The 21593-nt window shown below is 40.0% G+C and overlaps 1 protein-coding gene across 1 annotated transcript in view; it reads left to right on the top strand.

Annotated features, from left to right (window-relative positions):
* The window catches only part of tmx3b (thioredoxin related transmembrane protein 3b), a 90551-nt gene that overhangs the window by 31924 nt on the left and 37034 nt on the right, over window positions 1-21593 (top strand). The window contains exons 10-12 of the mRNA XM_034166863.1: window positions 9151-9249; window positions 13336-13393; window positions 13642-13695. Coding sequence (XP_034022754.1) covers window positions 9151-9249; window positions 13336-13393; window positions 13642-13695 — 211 coding nt within the window. The remainder of the gene's footprint in view (window positions 1-9150; window positions 9250-13335; window positions 13394-13641; window positions 13696-21593) is intronic.

The following is a 21593-nucleotide window of genomic DNA, read 5'->3' as shown; positions in this document are numbered from 1 at the left end:
TTCTCCTCTCTCCACAGAAGAGCTCTGAGAAAGTAACCATCAGATTCTTGGTCACCCCCCTGACTGAGGCCCTTCTCCCCGATCGCTCAGTTTAAACGGGCAGCCAGCTATAGCACGAGTCCCCGTGGATCCAAACTTCTTCCATTTAAGAGTGATGGAGGCCACTGTGCTCATTGGGACCTCTAAAGCAACAGAAATATTTTTGTACCCTTCCCCTACTACTTTTAAATTTTTAATAAATTTGCAAAAATCTAGCAAAAAAAAAAAAAAAAATCACATTGTCATTATGGGGTGTGGTGTGTAGAGTTTTGAGGGTGTATATATACAGTGAGGAAAATAAGTATTTGAACACCCTGCGATTTTGCAAGTTCTCCCACTTAAAAATCATGGAGGGATGCCCCAACATGTCCTGTGAGACTTCCAACACGGAGGTGTTGTTTTTTTTTTTTTTGCGTGCCATGAGCGGCTGCGTGCCGACATGCGAAATCCTCCACACGTCTTTCATTACAAAATCTCCTGTAACAGTGGAATGTGCCGCAAAAGTGCTATGTCCAGCTCTCTTGCCATTTCTGTGGTAATCACACGATGTCCCGGATCAACACAGCGTTCAGTTTGGAAATGATCTGGTCGTTCCAGCCTGTTGATGGCTGCTTGGTGCGCCACGCGCCCTCCGCTGCTGTGGGCTGTCTTTAAAAAGGTTTTAACACTCCTTAATCCGTGTGATGCCAACAGAATCTTCACCGAAAGCCATCTGAATCTTTCAAATGGTTTCCAACTGGCTGTCTCTAACAGTTTCTGAAAAAAAAATTCATGGAGCAAAGCGGCAGTCGCTCTGCCATTTCCCTGACAATGCGCATCGCATCTGCGCATGCGTGGGTCAAACGGGGGCAAAAATTCCAGCTACCACACTCACACTGCTCCCATTGAATTTCATATATAGTAGCATTAGTGGAGTGTAAAAGTTAAGGCTTTTACAGGGATTGTTTCAAAGGCTTTAAGCCTTAAGCGACATATACAATAATGACAAGGGCGCATTGTGCTGTTTTCAAATGCTTGAACGGAATTTATAGGCTTGAAAGTTGGCTGATAACACACGATTGCAAACCTCCGCGGAGTCCAAACAAAGACAGAAAGAAGAAAAAATATGGTCATAAACCTCCGTTCATTCTACACAATTTCGCCACAGAAAAGAAAGTTCCAGACGGACGTAAAAGTCAGACTAAAACTGTAAGTTTCTTGCACACACACTGAAACCATGCCGCTGTTTTTGTGCATCAGCTTATGACTGTAATGTCGCGCCATGAATGACGTGGCGAGTAATATTGTAAAATTGACATGTTCTATAAACAAACTGCATGCATGCACATATCATTGTATGTCTGTCAACTTATCAAAACAAACGTGAAACCAAAGAGGTTATATGTGAGACTCACCGTCATTATGAAGCCGGCAGAGTCGCGATTTCTCATCCCTGCTTAGCAAATATTCTGCAATGTCCACAGTTTCAGTCTCTGGACTTCGTCTAACCATCCATCAGTTGCCTTCAAGGGGTCAGAAATTTGTTTTTCTCCAACTATCAACAAGCATGGGTCATTTTCGACAGCAGCACGCTCTTCCTCCTTTGTCGGCACTAACGGTACTTTCTGTACAGATGCAGCACACGCAAGCACAACCAGCTCTTCTTTCCATTTCTGTCCACTGCCATATGTAGTCCTGGTTGTAACAGGCAATCCACAGAGCTTACAAAAACGCTTTAAATCGTCAACTTTCCAGCGGTTGAAATGATCCAAGTCACAGCACTCCTCGCTGCTTTCCACCTCCATAGCTTGTGGGTTGGTAACTGAAAACTTTAGCCTGCCCATAATGCACCACGCGGCCTGAGATGCGCACTTCGCTTATAAAAATTTGACGAGGGGGTGGACCAGTGCTCACTCAAAGCCTGCCCACAGGCGAATGACGCAACCGACAGGTGTGAAAAAACTCACGCATGCGCACGAAGGTTCAAGCTTAGCTGATGCAATCACACGTGATTCAAATCCATATAGTTTTTGAAAAAAATAAAAAGGTCCATTACTTTGTGGACAGACCTCGTATATATAGTTTTTAGGGCTACATATTATAGTTTGGGAGTTTATCCCGGACAGACAGACAGACACAATTAGCCCTTTATGTGTAATATATATATATATATATACACACACCTGGGATTTGATTTTTTTTATATGCATCTTTTTTCCTGAAAACACTTTAGAAATTCAGGAAACATTCAGTGCTTTTATTCTGCTGGTCAGACTTATGTTTAAAGACCGGGTGCCAAAGAGCAGTGCCACACTGTCCAAATGCCGCCTCTCACTTTGTGTAAAGTATATTTGACACCTTGTTGTTGAGCTTCGATTGGTCTACCTCACACGCGTGGCGTCCCCTTTGAAGATCACTGTTAAAATGTAGTACAACACAGAGCCTCATACATATTTAATCAGAGGCATGTTCACATTCATAACGCTGCAGCGCTGAAGCACTGCTTATACAGGTACATGGTTATTGTGTTGTTTTGTTCCCCAAGATCTAAAACGTTTTGTTAGCAGTGAAAGCTGCTGAGTCATCAGAAAAGTCAAAATGAAGATGGAAAAAAGACAGTTGGCGCAGTTTGCAAATGTTTCTCTTAAAAGAACTGTTCATTTTTGCCACGTTTGGAGTGTTGCTCAGTCGTTTTGTGTGGTTTGTAGTTCAGCTGTCAAGACTATAATATAGATATCTCTATGGCAAGATTATTTACCGAGCACGGCTGTGACGATGAGAGGAACTCGCGCTTGGTAAGGTGATAATAAACGGGTGACATTTTGAGGCAACCCACATGGATTATGTCATCTTTGGTTTTGATTTTGCAAAGAATGGAAGTGCATACGACACGAGGATGAAATGTGCGGTGACTGCTGATCGGCTTTGTTGGGATTCGGAAAAGCTATTCAACTATTAATTTAAAAAGTATTCATTTGTTTGTTTAAGTTATGGTCTACGAAGAAATCAATAATATGATTTTATGTATAAACACCAGCCTGTTTGTGATTAGGAGCAAATGTTTGCATTTCCTAGTTTGCCATACTGTATTTTGATTTGCTGTTTCAAGCTTCCATTCAGTTACAATCAACTAACGCTGCAACCATGCAAAAATCTCACAAAGTATGAGTATATTTGTCTCATTTCAAAGCAGAATATCTAATCTGCACTTAATATAAGAAACAACCACTAAACAAGTAAAATTTCAGTTAGATACAAGGATTTGTTTGAGCCAAATACATCTTAAAATGTGAAATGAAGTGTCTTGTTTTGACTCGTATCTGAGATGAAACAGCATTTCTTTTGACTCACCTCAGATTTTTAAGATGCAGTTATTTGTAAAAAATTGTAACAATTCCTCATGCAGGCATTGGAAGTGAGCATTGATCATTCCCATCTAATTTCAAGAACTTGCTTCAAGAAATTTTAATGAGAATTTACACTTGTCAGTTCTTTTTAACCTGAAAACAAGGTGTTTTTCAAACTTGTAACAAGTTACATAAAACTACCAGTAGAACAAGTGAAAGGTCACTTGTGAACTAGATGTTAAAAATTTTCCCATTGTGGTTAATTAAAGAAATTTTTTTTTTTTTTGTAGGTGTACTATCTGGTACGTAACACAGACAGTTACCCATCATCTTTAAATAATCAGTTATATCAGTCAATTATAAATAAAGTTAAACAATATCTTATAATGCACTTTGTATTTTATATTGTTCATTGATTCTCCCCTGTTTCACATATTGTGTTGAAGTATGGGGAAATAACTTTAAATGTTCAACAAACCCATTATTTTTAACTGCAAAAAAGGGCGGTGCAGATCATTTACAAAGTTGGCTTCTTAAATCATACTCAGTCTTTTCATTCAGTCCAAATTATTAAAATTTCATGACCTGGTAAAATATTATACAGTAATTATGTTATTCAAAGCGTTTAATAATCAATTACCTAAAAACGTGCAAAATTTGTTTTTACTCGTAAAGATAACATTTCTGATTTGAGAGGGTATGGAAATGTTATATTACCTAGTGTTCGAACTGTTCGTAAAAGTTTGTGTGTGACAGTATGTGGGGTTAAAATGTGAAATGCTCTGGATTTACTGCAGAAGCTATGCCAAAATATTCACAAATTTAAGTTCTTATATAAAGATGCTGTTTGGTCAGAATATAGAGAGAGTAGAGTTTAGATGTATTGTTGTATTGCACCTTTTGGTATTAGTTTTGTGTTTGGTAGTTGATGATTCCTTGCCATTTTGGTATGTGTTACGTTTCACCATTGTGTGGTAATCTCTGTATGTGTTAGTGATTTATATTTTGAATGAGAATGGAATTGTTCCTTGTTTTTAACTTTTTGTTTTGCCTTTCAATTGTACTGATAAGGAAGTTGAAATAAGAATTTCAGTTATGTTATAATGGAAGATAGGGGTGGGATTTAATAAGTTTTTTCTTCCCACTCCTTTTCGAGCTAAAAGAGTGTGTTAACTGTACATATGTATTGAATACATGTAATTATTTCCTCTTGTGATCATTTGCTCGGAATTAATAAAGAAATGAATGAATGAAATGAAATTATTGGAAAAAATTATTAAATAAAATTTTCTGATCAGTTGTGAGAAACCACGTAAAACCAATGTAATTTTTTTTTCATGCTTTTTAAACATGTGGTCATATTTTTTTTCATACCTTTACATGGTAGCACATGTGGGGGTATTGTTTTGGGTCCTCTTTGTCTGTCTGTGAACAAAATAACTAAGAGTTTTGATCTGATTTAGCTCAAAATTGGTGGAGCAATTGAAGATCATCCAAGGACAAAGTTATATTATTTTGAGAAAAATCATTGAACAGGCAAGGTAACAGGTCAAAGTCAAAATTTTAGCCCAATACTTGTATAGAGTATAATGGCTATTAAAAGGAATTGCTTAAAGACACATTAATATGAAGCCATAGAATATCACCATTTCATTGGCCATGTGACCTTGAAAGCTCCAACTCAAGGTTAAAAGTGTTTAACACAAACACTTTTTAGCCAATATGGAATAAACATGGTGAAAGGGATATACTTCTGTTTTGGATGGAATTGATCGAATATCATGACCACACAGAACCATAGATTCAATACTTGAGAGTGCTGCAATGCACGCTTAAGTGCGCCTATGATTTATTCATTCATTTATATATATTCCATATTTAGAGTTGAGGTACATTAAGTGCGCCTAAATCTTTTGCACAGTATTGACCTGCTGAACAAGTGACTTTAAGGTGATGTTAATGATTTTGTGTGTGTGTGTGTGTGTGTGTGTGTGTGTGTGTGTGTGTGTGTGTGTTGGTACTAACAGAACTGCAAACATGCAACAGCATTGACTGAGATTTTGACTCTGCACTCTGAGAGCTCCTGTCTGGGTTTTCTGCAGATCATCACATTTGTGTTCCCACGATGCATTGTTCCAGCCCTGCGTCGTGTTATTGTGTATCATGGTTCTGTACCACCGTCTGTGCTCTGTGCTGCCTGGGGAGTTTTTCTTTGATATATTGGCCTCCTGCTCTGCATGCTTCTCTCTTGCTCTCTCTGTTTTCGTGCCGTTCGCCTCGTCTTGGAGGATTTCGGTGCCGTTCACCTTCATCCCTGAAATGTGCCGGAGCTGCCTCCTCCCTCCCCTCACAACTCGACACTGGATCATTCTCACTCCACCCACTGTCTGTTTAGATTCCCCCTTCTGCTCCTCATGCTTCTCCATGCCTCCCGCTGTGTGAACTCTGGGCTGACGGGCGCCTGTACAGCGGTGCGGAGATAGCGTGGCAGCGGCCGCCAAAGCAGAGAGCGGCTATAATTTGTTTCAAGGTGAAGGAGGTTGAGTCCGCGTAGCGCTCCATCACGTTGTGCAATCCCAGTATGGGGCTTTCATCTCTCCTGCCCCCGAGAAGAGAGAGTGAGCCAGCTGCACACTGTCTTTAAAGCCAGAACATCTGTGGAAAAACTCTGTGGAATGTCTACCAGACTGGCTGAGTCAGCAGCTGTAACAAGAGGCAGTTCTGCAGCACCAACTAAGATATTGTGTTGCTTTAATATCCCTCTAAGTTGTGACCTTGGGTTTTAAAAGCATGTTCCAGTTTTTAAAGCTGCCGTGTAACGTATTATTGAGTTCCCTCAGGACCTGCAGCTGAAGAACCATGTAAAAGTCACCACTCTTCTTGTAATTATTGCAAATGTAGCAGAAAGGTCATGATAACTTATTAACGTGTCATAATGAGGTCTCGGCTATGTTTGACATCAATTATAAGCATCTATTTTGCTTCTCTCAGCCACAAAGTATTTTAGCTTAACCAGCCTCGACATCTGGTTTAAACCCCAAGGGACTGACATGGTTCTCCCGGTCCATATTGCGTCCAGATGTAGGGCAGCAACAAAATTTTTGATGATTTGCTGATGCATGTTGACACATAACCTGCTAATGCGTTAATACAGTATGTGTTAATTCTGCATCTTGGACATTTATTCTCTCAGGGAGAGAGTCTCAGATGGTGCTTCCCAAACGTTTTTGTTTGTAACCCCCTACTTATACCTATGAGAGGCTGAGCCTCCTAGCCTGTGAACCCCACCCCTCCCTTAACGTAATTCATTTAATTTTTGGGGGGGTGGTGAGGGATTCATCCAAAATAAATTTCATTCAATCTTTTTCTATACCCATGTATTCCAGTCTGGAGCCTATCCCCAGTCATAGGGCAAGAGGCGGGGTACACCCTGGACTGGACAGGACGCCAGTCTGTTCTGGGCTCGAACCAGCTATCACTGTATTATGAATTTTACCACTAACCCGTCTAATCACATCCAAAGAAAATTATCTTCTTAATTACTTTTGATTGTCAAGTAAGTGTGTTATTATGTCTTTACTTAATTGGGGAACTTTGATAAATAACCTTGGCACAGACAAAACCTCAGGCATCCCCTGTGATCTTTGGTGCTCCACCTATGGGGGGCCTGAACCCCAAGTTGGGAGCCAGGGGTGTAGGATATGTAAAAGAAGTAGTAGCATATAGACCCTGACGCTCATTGGTGCCGGTACTTATCCTGGACAGTACACTAGTCTGATGTCCCTTATTTCCCTGGACATGTCCGGTAACCGTTTCCAGCTAGGTGGACTGAGACGATGCAGATGAGGTCTCTTGTTTGATGGGTTAAAATGACCAGGAGTCAAATCTAAGTCTACCTGTTGGTAGCGCCAAAGAGATAAAAATAAGACTAGAGCGGACATTGTCATTCTGTGAACAAGCTACTAACATGTAGCTTGCGCTCCCATCTTATTCAAGTGATTGAGTGAAATTCTCTTTGAAAACAATGTATTTGTAAAGTGTGTTTGACCCTGACATGAAGTATTTGAACATCTGCTGGACATGTTTTCAGATACATTTTCTCTGCTGCCATCTGGACGGTGATGTGTTTTGGCTGTGTGTAGCAAACCATATCTCTGCTGCAGTTCGCTTGTTAAATACCTTGATGCATCTTTCCTTTCTTATTTGTGCGTATGATGGATGTTGTTTGATTGATTGCAAAATGGTATTGATGAGCTGCTCTGCACAAACTGCCCCTAGTGGGATAAAAAAAAGTTGTTCTGAATTGAATAAAGAAAGCAATGCGCTGACTGCTTTCAATATAGATATTTGGGGAGGGGTACAGCCAGTCATCCTGTCTACCGGCTAACTACCGAATCCCTCGGAACCATTTTGCCGCAGCCATTGCTGAGTGATAATGGGGGCAATTGGAAGCTTAAGCCATCATAGCGATAAAGATTTGAGTATCAGTTTGATGTTGAGCGGGATCCTGATTCTGGAATAGTTTTGCCGTCTTTGTTTACCATGTAGACATGCCACCATTTTTAGCTTTTCAGTTCCTGCTCTGATGTGCTTAAACCTGAAATTAAAGGGAGGACACGCCCTCACTAATGTCGACAAACTGTATGCAATGATCCAGATCAAATGATTATCTGGATCTAGTGAGTAGGAATGTGGGCACCACACTAATGGGCCTGTAGTGAGGAGGCATTGGGCATTGGTTGCAGTCTGTGATTTGTTGGCGTGTCTATTTAGAATGACAGAATATTTAAATTTGTCATAATTTTTCAGGCTGTATTTTGCATGAATTGCAAATAATCATCTGCAATAGGATTATTATGGATGATCCAAATAGAGCAAAATGTTCCCCGTAATGTCTTGACAACTGCGTGCGTAATTGACATTTATATCTTTGTCAAGATCAGTTGCCAATCTGTTCGCTCTTAGTCACAGTCCAGTGTGCTATTTCACACCCAAAATAGCCTCCCTGTCTTAACTAGAGTGAACGGTCTGTGAGAACATCTTCCAGTGACCCGACCCCCCCCCCCCCATCTGTGAATGTTCAGTTTATGTGCCACTGTGTGTTTTCCCCGGAGAGCGTGCCGGTGTTGCAGACCGAACGGTCTGCCCCTACAAATTGGTCTGCCCTGCCTCCACTGTGCATGCATCATTTCAGAGCACTGAGACAGAATGTCTTCACCCAAAGTGATCAAATGGATTAATGGGATTATTAACCATCAGATGACAAAGGTAAAACCTCTTAAATCATTCTAAAGTCAGTTTTAAGCAGAAACAAGGCCGTTTTAAGCAGGAACGAGGGGATACATGGTGATGTTTTGAAATGACCAACGGGCGGTGAACGCATCAGCTAGCAGCTCGTGTAGCTGCAGCGCTCTGATCGCTTCCTCCGTCTTTTATGATGAAACAATGCTGAATTCATGTGGAAATGATTGTTGTACAAAGGAATCAGCTATCTGCCACTGCGACAGATGATGACTGGAGTGCAGCTTTAAGCAGAAACAAGGTGATAATCCATGAACCACGACTAGTGACGCATGCTTAGTGAGGGGAGGGCGGACTGATTTTTAGGGGGGACCGTTCGGTCGGTGACACCGGTAGTCAACAGTGATATTTTTTTATAATGCAGGCATCAATAGCCCATTCAGGTTTGCTTTTAATGTACAGTATGCCGGCTATGTGCTGAATGTCAATATGCTATTTTATCCTACTCAAAGTGCACGCATGTGTGTGTGCGTCTGTGTTCCAGAGTATGTTGATGGTAGTTTGTCATCCTGGGTGAACAAGGAGCGATTCCAAGGGTACCTTCAGATCGACAGCTTTACGCTGTATGAGCTCGGAGAAACAGGTGCTGTATTCATAACTTTTGTTATCTCTGTGCCCTTCCTTAGGCACAATATGTTATTGAAACCCACTGGTTTTTACCAGGTGTTTTATTATTTCAACTAAGAATTAGCAAACTTGAAGGGAAGGTGATTCTTTTGGCTGCTCCTGTTTTTGCTCAGGGTCACCACTGCAGATCCTGCATGAATCTGTGTGTTGATTCTGACACAATATTGTCTATAGGTGGGTTTCCATATGGATTTATACAAAAGTCGATTTGTATTTTCAGAATGTCAACAGAAACCCCTCTTTTTAAAATGAAAATGGGTAAAATGCCCATCCTAAATTAAATATATATTTTTATAAAAGTTGATTAAACTTGCCCCATAAAGTAAATTAATTTTGTGACCCCCAACACATCATGAAAAGCAAAAAAAAAGAGTTTTCCCAACATTTTCTTATTGCTTCCGTGTCTTACCTGTGGCGACGTCATCAGTGTATGCTCTAGTAGTCGCATGACAATGTCGGTTTGAGATCTGCTGAACAGATCTGGCAGCATCTGACGAATGTAAGAGTGGCTGTGCTCGTGTATCTGCCCACCCCCTCTTCAGGTAGAATTTCTCGCAAGTATGGTATAGCCATTTTTCCCCCCTTTGAAATCCAGTATTACTGTAATGTCAAGTTTCACAAGTTCTGTCTCTTACTCCGTCCACACATATCTTATAATATATTTTAGAATGTCACGCGACTCTTGCTGTTGGCGATGTGTCCTATAATAGCCGAAAGTGTTTCCACTGCAGTTTTGTGGAATAAGGCAGTTTCAAACCACCTGGAAAAACTACCTCATGCAAGCATAATACAGTTGTGATATTTGAGAGGTTTTTTTTTTTTTTTGAGGAGTTGGGTGGGGGTGTTGGGGGGGTGCATTTGTTTACATTTTCAATTCGCTGCTTCACATTGCGCTATTTTGAGGATAATGGAAACCCACCTTATTAGACCAGATGCCCTTCCTGATGCAGCTGTAGATGCACATGGGGATCGGGGCATAGATGGATTTGAACCAAGGACCCTCCATTTGGGAGGTGAGAGTGGCAGCACTGCGTCACTGTGGAAAAGGTTTCTCCTAATGCAGCTACTAATCCAAAGGCAGCCTCTTTTAATAAGCAAACAAAACATTAAAAAAAGAAAAGCTGATTACTGTTTGTTTTTTTTCTTCTTCTTCCTATTCTGAGTTTCCAGCTGTCAGCGTGGCCAAACTCTGCTTTAGGTTATTAAGTGCAAACGTGTAATTATTACTGATTACCATATCTCCAGCAGGTATCATGTGATGCAGGTATGTGTTTGTTTTTTAAGCATTTTGGACAGATAAATAAATAAAAAATTAAGAGCATAAACTGCTTGATTGAAATAGAAATTTTATATTTTGCACCACACTTATTGCACATGCAAAACAAAGTCAATAGAGTGCCAGAAAATGCAAAAATGACATTTCATTTTAAGTCATATTTAGCTTTGTACTCCAAAATACACATTCTGCCACATTGTGACTTTGTAATTGAAAGTATCATATTTTTGATTTTGCTGATGATGTGTTCTTTGTTTAAAAAAAAAAGTACTTGTGTATTTTGTCGGTATTAATTACTGGAGCTATTTGGGGAAAGCAGCATACAGGCTTACTTGGCCAAACGTAGACAGACCTTTCCTGCCACAGGAAATGGAAGCACAACAGTGAAATGTAAACTGTTTTTAAGTGGAGGTAAAGTGATGTTCTGCTTCGGGAAAGCTGCGCTCTCTATTATCGTCTATTACACACTTTTGCATACAGTTCATGCGATATTGTGATTTTTTTTTTTTTTTTTTCAGTAATTTGGGTCACACTGACTTCTCCTTTTAACATCAAGACCAAATTGCCAGTTTAATATTCATAGTTTTGCATATAAAATAGTCACTGAGACAGTTTAATTGGAGGAAAAATTGTGACTGATTAAGGACGTCAGTCTGTGACTTTGTTACATTGCAGTTACCTGGTACACTTTTAGTTGGAGGTGTGTGCGAGAATAATAAAAAGCTCTGCAGCCTTGTCTCTAAATGCATTTCAATCAAGTATCAGCTTTCATGCACTTGGGCTCGATGGAGTAGGTGTACCATTATTCACCCACTCACACACATCATACAAACCCTTCACACAATCTGTGGTTTTTACATCTACAGCAGACTAGAATTGGTGCACAGCTGATGCAAAACCTAAGAGATTTAAAATGTAAAATTATTTTTTTTAAATCGCTTTTCTTTGCACTGTACAGAAACAATCAGGCAGTAGACCTTACCTGTGTGAAGCGCTTTGAGGCAACTCTTGTGATTTGGCGCTATATAAATGAAAATAAATTGAAATTGAAAATTATATCCTGACCAGGGATTGTGTTACAATCACACCACCATGTAGTGGTGCACGTTCTGACAATTCTTGTATTGTCTTAGTTTTGCATATTATCTGCAGTCAGAGTGATCTTACGGAAAGTGTCATTAAATAAATACCTAACAGCTGTCTAAATTTTACTAGTTTTTTCCTAGTAGTTTTTTTCTTTTTGCCCGCACCAAAATTTCAGCCATTTAATACTGTATTCAAACCCCGATCCAATACTTGTATTTTGCACAGGGCAGACTGCAAATACATTATTGTGTATATACGATGTGTACAAATTCACGTGACAGCGTATGTTAAAAAAAAAAAAAAAAAGAAGCTTGGTCCCTCAATCACACTGCGTAACTTATTTTAGAAACAAGATGGCGTGGTGGAGCTGGCTAATGTGCTAAGAGTAGCATTAAAGTGACAAAGATGCAAATCTCCACTTGCGCTCAGATCTTTCATTCAAAACAGAGCCAAAATGGGATGGAAAAATTTCTGAATTGGGTCTTTACATTGTATTTATGCAACCATATGATTTTTTTTACACAATCACAAGATTGTCATGCGATCTTTTGGACCAGTTCGCCAACCCGCTACTACCAAATGTGATGTTGTGCCAGCTTTACCTTGAAGGACTAAATATTGAAAATGCTGTAGTAACCACCTAAAACCTCTCACTGCAGACAAACATAAATGTGAACAATGTGATATAGATTAACGAGCTTGAGGAATCGTTGAATACGGTACATGTTTGCATGTTGTTGGATGGGCCTCGGTTAAATTAGTTTCCATCACAGTGAGTAATATTTGCATCTTCATACATGCATTGAAATCTCATGTTGAACACTTATGAGAAGTCAGCCGTGCTTGATCCTTCAAGGATCTGCAGAATTTTCTGGAATTTGTGTAGATTTATCCAGATCAGGTGATGAAGATCATGAATTGTTTTTCATTGTGATATGTATAAAGTGGCTTTATTCTAAATACACGAGGTGGTTCAGATTATTCGGCTGTGGTACAGGCAGCAGAAGAAACTGTGCACCTAGTTTGGTAATGCAGAACTGTGCAGAATTAATTGCACATTAGTTGTGTTGCCATTGAAGATTTGTAATTAGGGAAACACATTAAGGCATAAAATCAACTTTTGACTGCTTTTGGTTTTGCTGTGCAGCCACTCTGCTGGGCAATCAAAATGAATTACACACTGACGTGTTGAGGTAATTATTGCACACGCAGAGCTCTAAATATTTCCACAGAGCTGGACCTGTTTTAATACACAAAACCTAACTCCATCCTTTATGTTACCACCTTTAGTCGTCACCGGGGGGCAGAATAGCACTCTTAACGTGGGGTTTTAAGCCTGGCTCACAGACCTTTTAAGTTGTGTGGCCTTGTTTTTGTGTTTTTGTTTTTATAGACCTATTTGTCACATTTTGAATGGCACCAAAATACCCTTTCTACTAGAATGTAACCACTTGTTTCCAATTCAACTGTGTGGAAAACCAAAGCTAACTTTATGTTTGAGTGATAAATAAAGCTCTGTTGGTGCTTTTTTTCCCCCGTTCTCATTCTCCACCGAGAGGCGATGTGTTTTCTGCAGAGCCCCTTATCTTACAGCCATTGTCTTCCCACCTATTTGTGTGTGTGTGTGTGTGTGTGTGTGTGTGTAAAATTGCGATTTCTATTCCCCATCTCCCACCTTAGGCAAATTGGTGGTGATTGCAGTCATTGATGAGAAGGACCCAACGGAGGCGAGTGGCAGGTACAAAAACACTGATGTTAAAAAACCAAGCTTCTATACAAATGAATAATCTGTGCAACAGATTTATTAAATGTTTGATCTCAGTCTGGTCTTATGTCTTTGTGCCTTTTATATAAATACATCTGCACTTCTGTATATAAAGATAAGAGTTTCCGTTATCAAATTGTAGGCATCGGCTACAAAATAATGAAAAGATAGCTTGGGTTCTAACTCATGTGGTATCTCCCTCTCTTCTCATTTGCTTTTAGATTAAAGATTTTGATTCAGAATGTGGCTAAGGAATACAGAGAGCATTTTAACAGGTAAGGCACTCAAATGTGATGGGGTCAAAGACGGGTATCCAATTTATACATTTATTCTGCGATTCTGCGCTCACTGGGGAGCTCTGCCTGTCGACTCGCGAGCAAGGGTGTGCTTTTGTCAGGGCATGTCTGTTTTCATTGAGGTTCAGCAGAAAGGTAATTATGCAAAATGTCAGCTTCCAAATATAGGTGTTCTTTTCAGCTGTCAGTCAAAACTTGGCTCAGCCTGTATTAATGCATAATTTTGTTTTCTTCAACTGCAATTGAAAAATCACAGTTGGAGATGGGTTGTTTGCATTATACAAAGACTTGTTCAAGCTGGTTTCTTTCTTCTTTCTTGTTTTTAATTCTTGAGAGGGATTTATTGAACAAGAGAGCACAAAGGCACATAAATGCGTTTTATTTTTCACTAAGCTTGGTCGTTATATTTTCACGTGTCTCTTGGTTGGCTGTTTATAGCAAAATTACTCATCCCAAGCTTGTCTGGGGACAAGTTTAATTTATTTTCTGCTGCTTATCCGAGATTCCGGGTCGCAGTGGCTGTAGACCAAGCAGCTCATCCCACACTTCCCTATCCTACACCAAGTCCTCTAACCCAGTGATTTTCAACCTTTTTTGAGCCGCGGCACCCTTTTTATATTTACAAAATCCTGCGACACACCACTGTCATGTGTCACGCACCACTAACTCGGCTGTCTCTACACGGTGCGTTAGCACGTTAGCAACACGTGTGGTACAGATATGATGTAACATAGTATACTATAGTCATGGAGCTGTATATAAGAACTAGAGAGCGCAGTCCCATTGCTGCACACTAAACGAAAACGTCCCTTCATGGACAGCGACATGACGTCTCCTAACCGGGCAAAATATTGATGAAGTTCCCGGATGTTAATGCATTTTCAATGGAGATTCGCGACTGAACACACTCAGAAAAATGCTCGCAAAATACGTGTTAAAATGCCATTTTGTCCTGGATATCGAGCCAGTAAAATTAAATTACATTAAATTATGTCAGGAAAGTATAAACTTACTCTGACACACACACATTCACAAATATTAGTGTTGAAAGTTACACGGATCTGCGCTGATAAGCTACGCTGCTCGGCTGAGCTGCTGCTGCTGCTGTTCAACGCAGCGCGGCTCCTAAAACCATTACAATACATTTATATATATTATATTTTTACACAATTATCCTTTATTGACCGAGTTTCATTCATGAAGTCAGTGGTGTGTGTGTGTGTGTGCACATCTCTGTGTGTGTGGCAGCACAGCGCGGGTCATTAATCTCGTTATTTTAAGGTGCAAAAAAAAAAAAACTCCCCAGTCTTGTCGAACAATTTTTAGTCACTAACGACAAGAATTGTAACTAGACATTGGTCTAGCAGTGGAAAATATCAACTAGACATAAGTGAAATTAATGATCCGTGTCATCAGGTGACACAGGTACGGCAGGAGACATACAGCTGTTTATCATCCAAATATCACGGTCAAAGTGACAACAATAACCAAAACCACTTACTTATGGAAGGAAATATTGTCTCCCTTGTTCCTCTGTTTGTGACTTTGCCAACATGCGCAGCTTTCCGGCATATTCCACCTGTTTCTTGACAAGACTAAGTGAACTTCTATGCACACAAATCACTAACTTGCCCGGAATTAAAATGGCGATCACGCCTCCTTGTCGGCACACGGCTCAGCGCTACTGCGCGCTTTGCTGCCATCTACTGGAATAAGAGAGCATTACACCATCTGCCACACTATTATAGCACATACACCCGATAATGGTGATATTTGATAATTGCCCACGGCACCCCTGACGATCGATCACGGCACCCCGGTTGAGAATCACTGCTCTAACCCTTTCTGGAGGATCCAGAGGCGTTCCCAATCCAGCTGGGAAATATAAGCCCTCCAGCATGTCCTGTATCTTGATACAGTTGCATGCAAACGTTTGGCCACCCCTGATGATTTCCATGATTTTCCTTTATACATTGTTGGTTGTCTGGTTACAAAATTCCAGTTAAATATATCATATAGCAGGTGAACACACTGATGTTTGAGAAGTGAAATGAAGTTTCTAGGATTTACAGAAAGTGTGCAATAATTATTTAAACAAAATTGGGCAGGTGCATAAATTTGGGTACCATTGTCATTTTATTGATTTGAATAAATGTAGCACTAATTATTGGAACACGAAATTGGTTTGGTAAGCTCATTGACCCTTGACTTCCTTACACAGGTGAATCCAATCATGAGAAGGGGTATTTAAGGTGGCCATTTGCAAATGTTTCTCCTCTTTGCATCTCTTTAAATGAGTGGCAACATGGCAGCCTCTAAACAACTCTCAAATGACCTGAAAACACAGATTGTTCAACATCATGGTTTAGGGGAAGGATACAAAATGCTATCTCAGAGATTTCAGCTGTCACTTTCCACTGTGAGGAACATAGTGAGGAAATGGAAGACCTCAGGCACAGTACTAGTTAAGGCCCGAAGTTGCAGGCCAAGAAAAATCTCAGATAAGGTGAAGTGAAGGATGGTGAGAACAGTCATAGTCAACCCACCGACCTGCTCCAAAGACCTACAGCATGATCTTGCTGCAGATAGTGTCTCTGTGCATCATTCAACTATACAGCACACTTTGCACAAGGAGATGCTGTATGATGCTGTAAAGCAGAGGAGGCCTTTTTTGTGTACACGCCACAAACAGAGAGGTATGCTAAAGCACATTTGGACAAGCCAGCTTCATTTTGGAATAAGGTGCTGTGAACTGATGAAACTAAAATTGAGTTATTTGGACATAACAAGGGGCAGTATGCATAGCTGAAAAATAACACAGCATTCCAAGAAAAACACTTGCTACCTACAGTAAAATTTGGAGGTAGTTCCATCATGCTGTGGGGCTGTGTGGCCAGTGCAGGTACTGGGAATCTTGTTAAAGTTGAAGGTCACATGGATTCCAGTTAATATCAGCAGATTCTTGAGAACAATGTTCATGAATCAGTGACAAAGTTGAAGTTGCGCCAGGGCTGGATCTTTCAACAAGACGATGACCCGAAACACTGCTCAAAATCTACTAAGGCATTCATGCAGAGGAACAAGTACAGCGTTATGGAATGGCCATCTCAGTCCCCAGACCTGAATATTATTGAAAATCTGTGGTGTGATTTTAAGCGGGCTCTGCATGCTCGGAAACCAAGAAACCTGAGATGTTTTGTAAAGAGGAATGGTCCAAAATACCTTCAACCAGAATCCAGACTCTCATTGGAAGCTATAGGAAGTGTTTAGAGACTGTTATTTCTGCAAAAGGAGGATCTGCTAAATATTGATGTATTTTTTCTGTGGAGTGCCCAAATTTATGCACCTGCCTAATTTTGTTTAAAGATTTATTGCACACTTTCTGTAAATCCTATAAACTTAATTTCACTTCTCAAATATCTCTGTTTGTCTGCTATATGATATATTTAACTGAAATTGCTGATCCAAACAACCAATGATTTATAAAGGAAAATCATCAGGGGTGCCCAAACTTTTACATACAACTGTGGGTTTTAATCTCTTAAAATTATTTACACATACTTGCATGAAGTTCCCGTATATTTCACAGCTCATTGAGGTTAAGGAAAGATACTTGAAGAATAGTTTTGGCAAGTTCTGCGACATCTGTCCAATGCTATAGCATTTATAGTAAGTACATGTACTATAGCACGAGGCAGGTATCACTGAAAGAAGCTCTGCATACACAGATTCTTTTATTACAGTCAGGTTTTCACATGCCCCAATATAAAAAAAAATATCTAATATAGAAACTCTTGGAATTAGGTCTGTGTAGTGGCCCTGAAATGCCTCTAAAATGCTCAAAACCTGCGAGCTTCATGGGGCAAAGCCCTCTGGGCCACCACCATGGGCAGTGTCCCTGGACACCACTGGGGGCCAGCGATGCTCCCGGCCCCCGCCCAGTTTCTTTTCTTTGCCCATTCTTATCCCTTATTATACGAAAGTGTTCTATTACTTATGCAACCCATCATCCTGGCTTTTATATTTTTAATTAACTTATATGAAGTTGTAGAGACTTGCTTTCAGTTTGAGTTGAAGGAAGATCATTTTAGAAATTTAATTTTTTGTATATTTTGAATTTGAAATGGCATAAACAAATTAAATGGTAAATGGACTGCATTTATATAGTGCTTTATCTGCATCAGATGCTCAAAGCGCTTTACAGAAATGCCTCACATTCACCCTGATGTGAGGATGCTGTCGTACAAGGTGCTCACTACACACCGGGAGCAACTAGGGGATTGAGGACCTTGCCCAAGGGCCGTTAGTGATTTTCCTGTCAGGCTGGGATTTGAACCAGGGATCCTCTGGTCTCAAGCCCAATGCTTGACCACTAGACCATCACCTCCCTTTCACACATTAAATGTGTGAAATACCAAGTGTTCCAAAAGTATGGAGGGCACTGAAATATGGTCGGTTTCCAGTGTTGTTGAGGAGCCTAAAATTCTTCCAGTAAAACGGTTGGCCTGAGTAACTCATGTTGTTGACATACAGAACTGCAGTCTGTTTTGAACAGACATGTCTTCATAGAAATGTTTTGCAAGCAGAAACGGTTAGAAATCACTGCTGTGGCCCAGTCTGATCCCTGAGGCATGAAATAAAAACATGCCTGTGAAAAATACTTGGCCTCATTTTCACATTTTACGTTTTGTCATTAAAACAAATGGCAAAATTCAACCTTCTTTGCATAGTAATTGTGCTCTTTAATCGTAAAGTGAAGGCAAGTTGCACAAAATAAACTAAATAAAAGAACCAAAGCAACGGATTATATCATACTTTGCCCACTTTAATGTGAGTTATCACCTGTACAACCAGTTGGCTTTAGCAGTTTAGGATTAATAACTGGATAGTTTAGACTTTGTACAAGTCCTGTATTTTCCACAGCATACCTTGGCGTTTTTAAATTTTACTAGTTTGGGAGGTACTGCGACTTATACTCTGGTTCGACTTTTGTGCTGAAATTTCATATGGTGGTGGTGGTTGTTGTTGTTGTTGTTATTATAATAACAACAATAACGAACAATCAGAGATTTCTGACGTCTGCCAATCCAGATCCGGATCACCTCCAAAATATAATGGAGTCTTCCATGCCCTAATGCCTATCTGTGATGCAAATTTGGTGAGAATCTGTGAAGTAGTTTTGAAGAAATCCTTCAAAGCCTATATGAAGTGAAATCTTGATGCAGGATCTGGATTCAGATCCAGATCACCTCCAAAATTTAATGGAGTCTTTCATGGCCTAATATGTATGCATTGTGAAAATTTGGGGAGAATCCATGAAGTAGTTTTGATGTAATCCTTCAAAGACTGTATAAAGTGAAATCTTGAGCCAGAATCCGGATTTGGATCCAGATCACCACCAAAATTTCATGGAGTCTTCCATGGCTCAATATGTATCTGCGGTGAAAATCTGAGAATCGGTGAAGTAGTTTGATGTAATCCTTCAAAGCCTACATAAAGTGAATCTTGATCTAGAATCCAGATATGGATCTGGAACATCTCCAAAATTCAGTGGAGTCTTCCATGCCCTGATATCTATCTGTGGCGCAAATTTGGTGAGAATCCGTGAAGTAGTTTTGATGTAATCCTTCCAAGTGTAAATAAAGTTAAATCCATTAAATCCAGAATCCAGATTTGGATCCATATCACCTCTGAAATTTAATGGAGTCTTCCATGGCCTAATATATATCCGTGGTGAAACCATGGTGAGAATCCGTGAAGTAGTTTTGGCGTAATCCTTCAAAGCCTACATAAAGTGAATCTTGATCTAGAATCCGGATCTGGAATACCTCCAAAATTCAGTGGTCTTCCATGCCCTGATATCTGTCTGTGGTGCAAATTTAGTGAGAATCCATGAAGTAGTTTTGACATAAGCCTTCCAAGTGTATATAAAGTGAAATCCAGCATCCGGATTCAGATCTGGATCACCTCCAAAATTTAATGGAGTCTTCTATGGCCTAATATATATCCGTGGTGAAACTTTGGTGACAATCTGGAAAGTAGTTTTGACGTAATCCTTCAAAGACTATATAAAGTGAAACTTGATCCATAATCCAGATCCAGATCACTTCCAAAATTTAATGGAGTCTTCCATGGCCTAATATGTATCTGGTTGAAAAGTTCATCAAAATCCGTGCAGTAGACAGACAGACAGACAGACAAACAAATAAACGCAGGTCATTTTATTACATCCTTGGCTGATGTAATAAGTCAACAACCATTGGATTCAATGACATATGCTAGCCTGTAGCGTGATGACCTCGCATAACGGATGGTGCAAGCTCTTCCTTTTTAAAACCATATTGGTTCAACCAATAACCAACTTTAACTTTTGACCCCTGTTCAAACAGAAATGATCTTTGTCACCATTTTATTATTATTATTATTATTATTGGTGTTTTTAGCCCATAACCCCATAACAGTCCATCATAGATAGTCCAAACTATACTTTTTTGGAATTTTTATGATCAGACAAATAATTGGATATCCTTTTCAATATAATTGGAACATTTTTAAATTTTGACACTTGTGTAAACCTTGATTGACTCCTACCTGGCTATAGCTTCCACTGTGGGAAGGACATCATACATTTTTTTTGTTGGCCATGGTATACTGGTTTGTTATGTGGCTGCAATGCTATGCATGTTCTAATTGGCTGATTTCCAGTCTGACATTTTCCCTTGTCAGACCAATTACCATGTCAATCAGTCTGGAACACGTATCACATTTTTACAAATCTAAAAATACGATGAGAAAAACCAAGTCGGACATGAACATACTCCATAAATACCTAAACGGCATCGGAAAATACACAGAGATTGAAAGCTTACCAGCTAACGACCGAACCATCTGTTAACAAGTTCTTCATGGAGGTGAAGCGAACAGATCTGACTGAGCCGTCAGCAGCTTTCATATTGAGGCAGTAGTAAGTTTGCGTATGTTCAGTGAGGAAAATAAGTATTTGAACACCCTGCGATTTTGCAAGTTCTCCCACTTAGAAATCACAGAGGGGTCTGAAATTTTCATCTTAGGTGCATGTCCACTGTGAGAGACATAATCTAAAAAAAAAAATCCGGAAATCACAATGTATGATTTTTATTTTTAAATAATTTATTTGTATGTTACTGCTGCAAATAAGTATTTGAACACCTACCAACCAGCAAGAATTCTGGCTCACACAGACCTGTTAATTTTTCTTTAAGAAGCCCTCTTATTCTGCACTCTTTACCTGTATTAATTGCACCTGTTTGAACTTGTTACCTGTATAAAAGACACCTGTTCACACACTCAATCAATCACACTCCAACCTGTCCACCATAGCCAAGACCAAAGAGCTGTCTAAGGACACCAGGGACAAAACTATAGACCTGCACAAGGCTGGGATGGACTACAGGACAACAGGCAAGCAGCTTGCTAGAAGACAACTGTTATGATTATTTATTAGAAAGTGGAAGAAACACAAGATGACTGTCAATCTCCCTCGGCCTGGGATTCCAAGTAAGATCTCACTTTGTGGGGTAAGGATGATTGAGAAAGCTCAGAACTACACAGGAGGACCTGGTCAATGACCTGAAGAGAGCTGGGACCACAGTCACAAAGATTACATTAGTAACACATGATGCTGTCATGGTTTAAAATCCTGCAGGGCAGCAAGGTCCCCCTGCTCAAGCCAGCACATGTCCAGGCCCGTTTGAAGTTCAACAGTGACCATCTGGATGATCCAGAGGAGGCATCGGAGAAGGTCATGTGGTCAGATGAGACCAGAATAGAGCTTTTTGGAATCAACTCCACTTACCATGTTTAGCGGATGAGAACAAGAAAACCATCCCAACCGCAAA

Source organism: Thalassophryne amazonica, chromosome 1 (genome assembly GCF_902500255.1).
Source record: "Thalassophryne amazonica chromosome 1, fThaAma1.1, whole genome shotgun sequence".
NCBI lineage: Eukaryota > Metazoa > Chordata > Actinopteri > Batrachoidiformes > Batrachoididae > Thalassophryne > Thalassophryne amazonica.
Note: the sequence above shows the minus strand (reverse complement) of the source record. Positions and strands in the feature narration are given on the sequence as shown.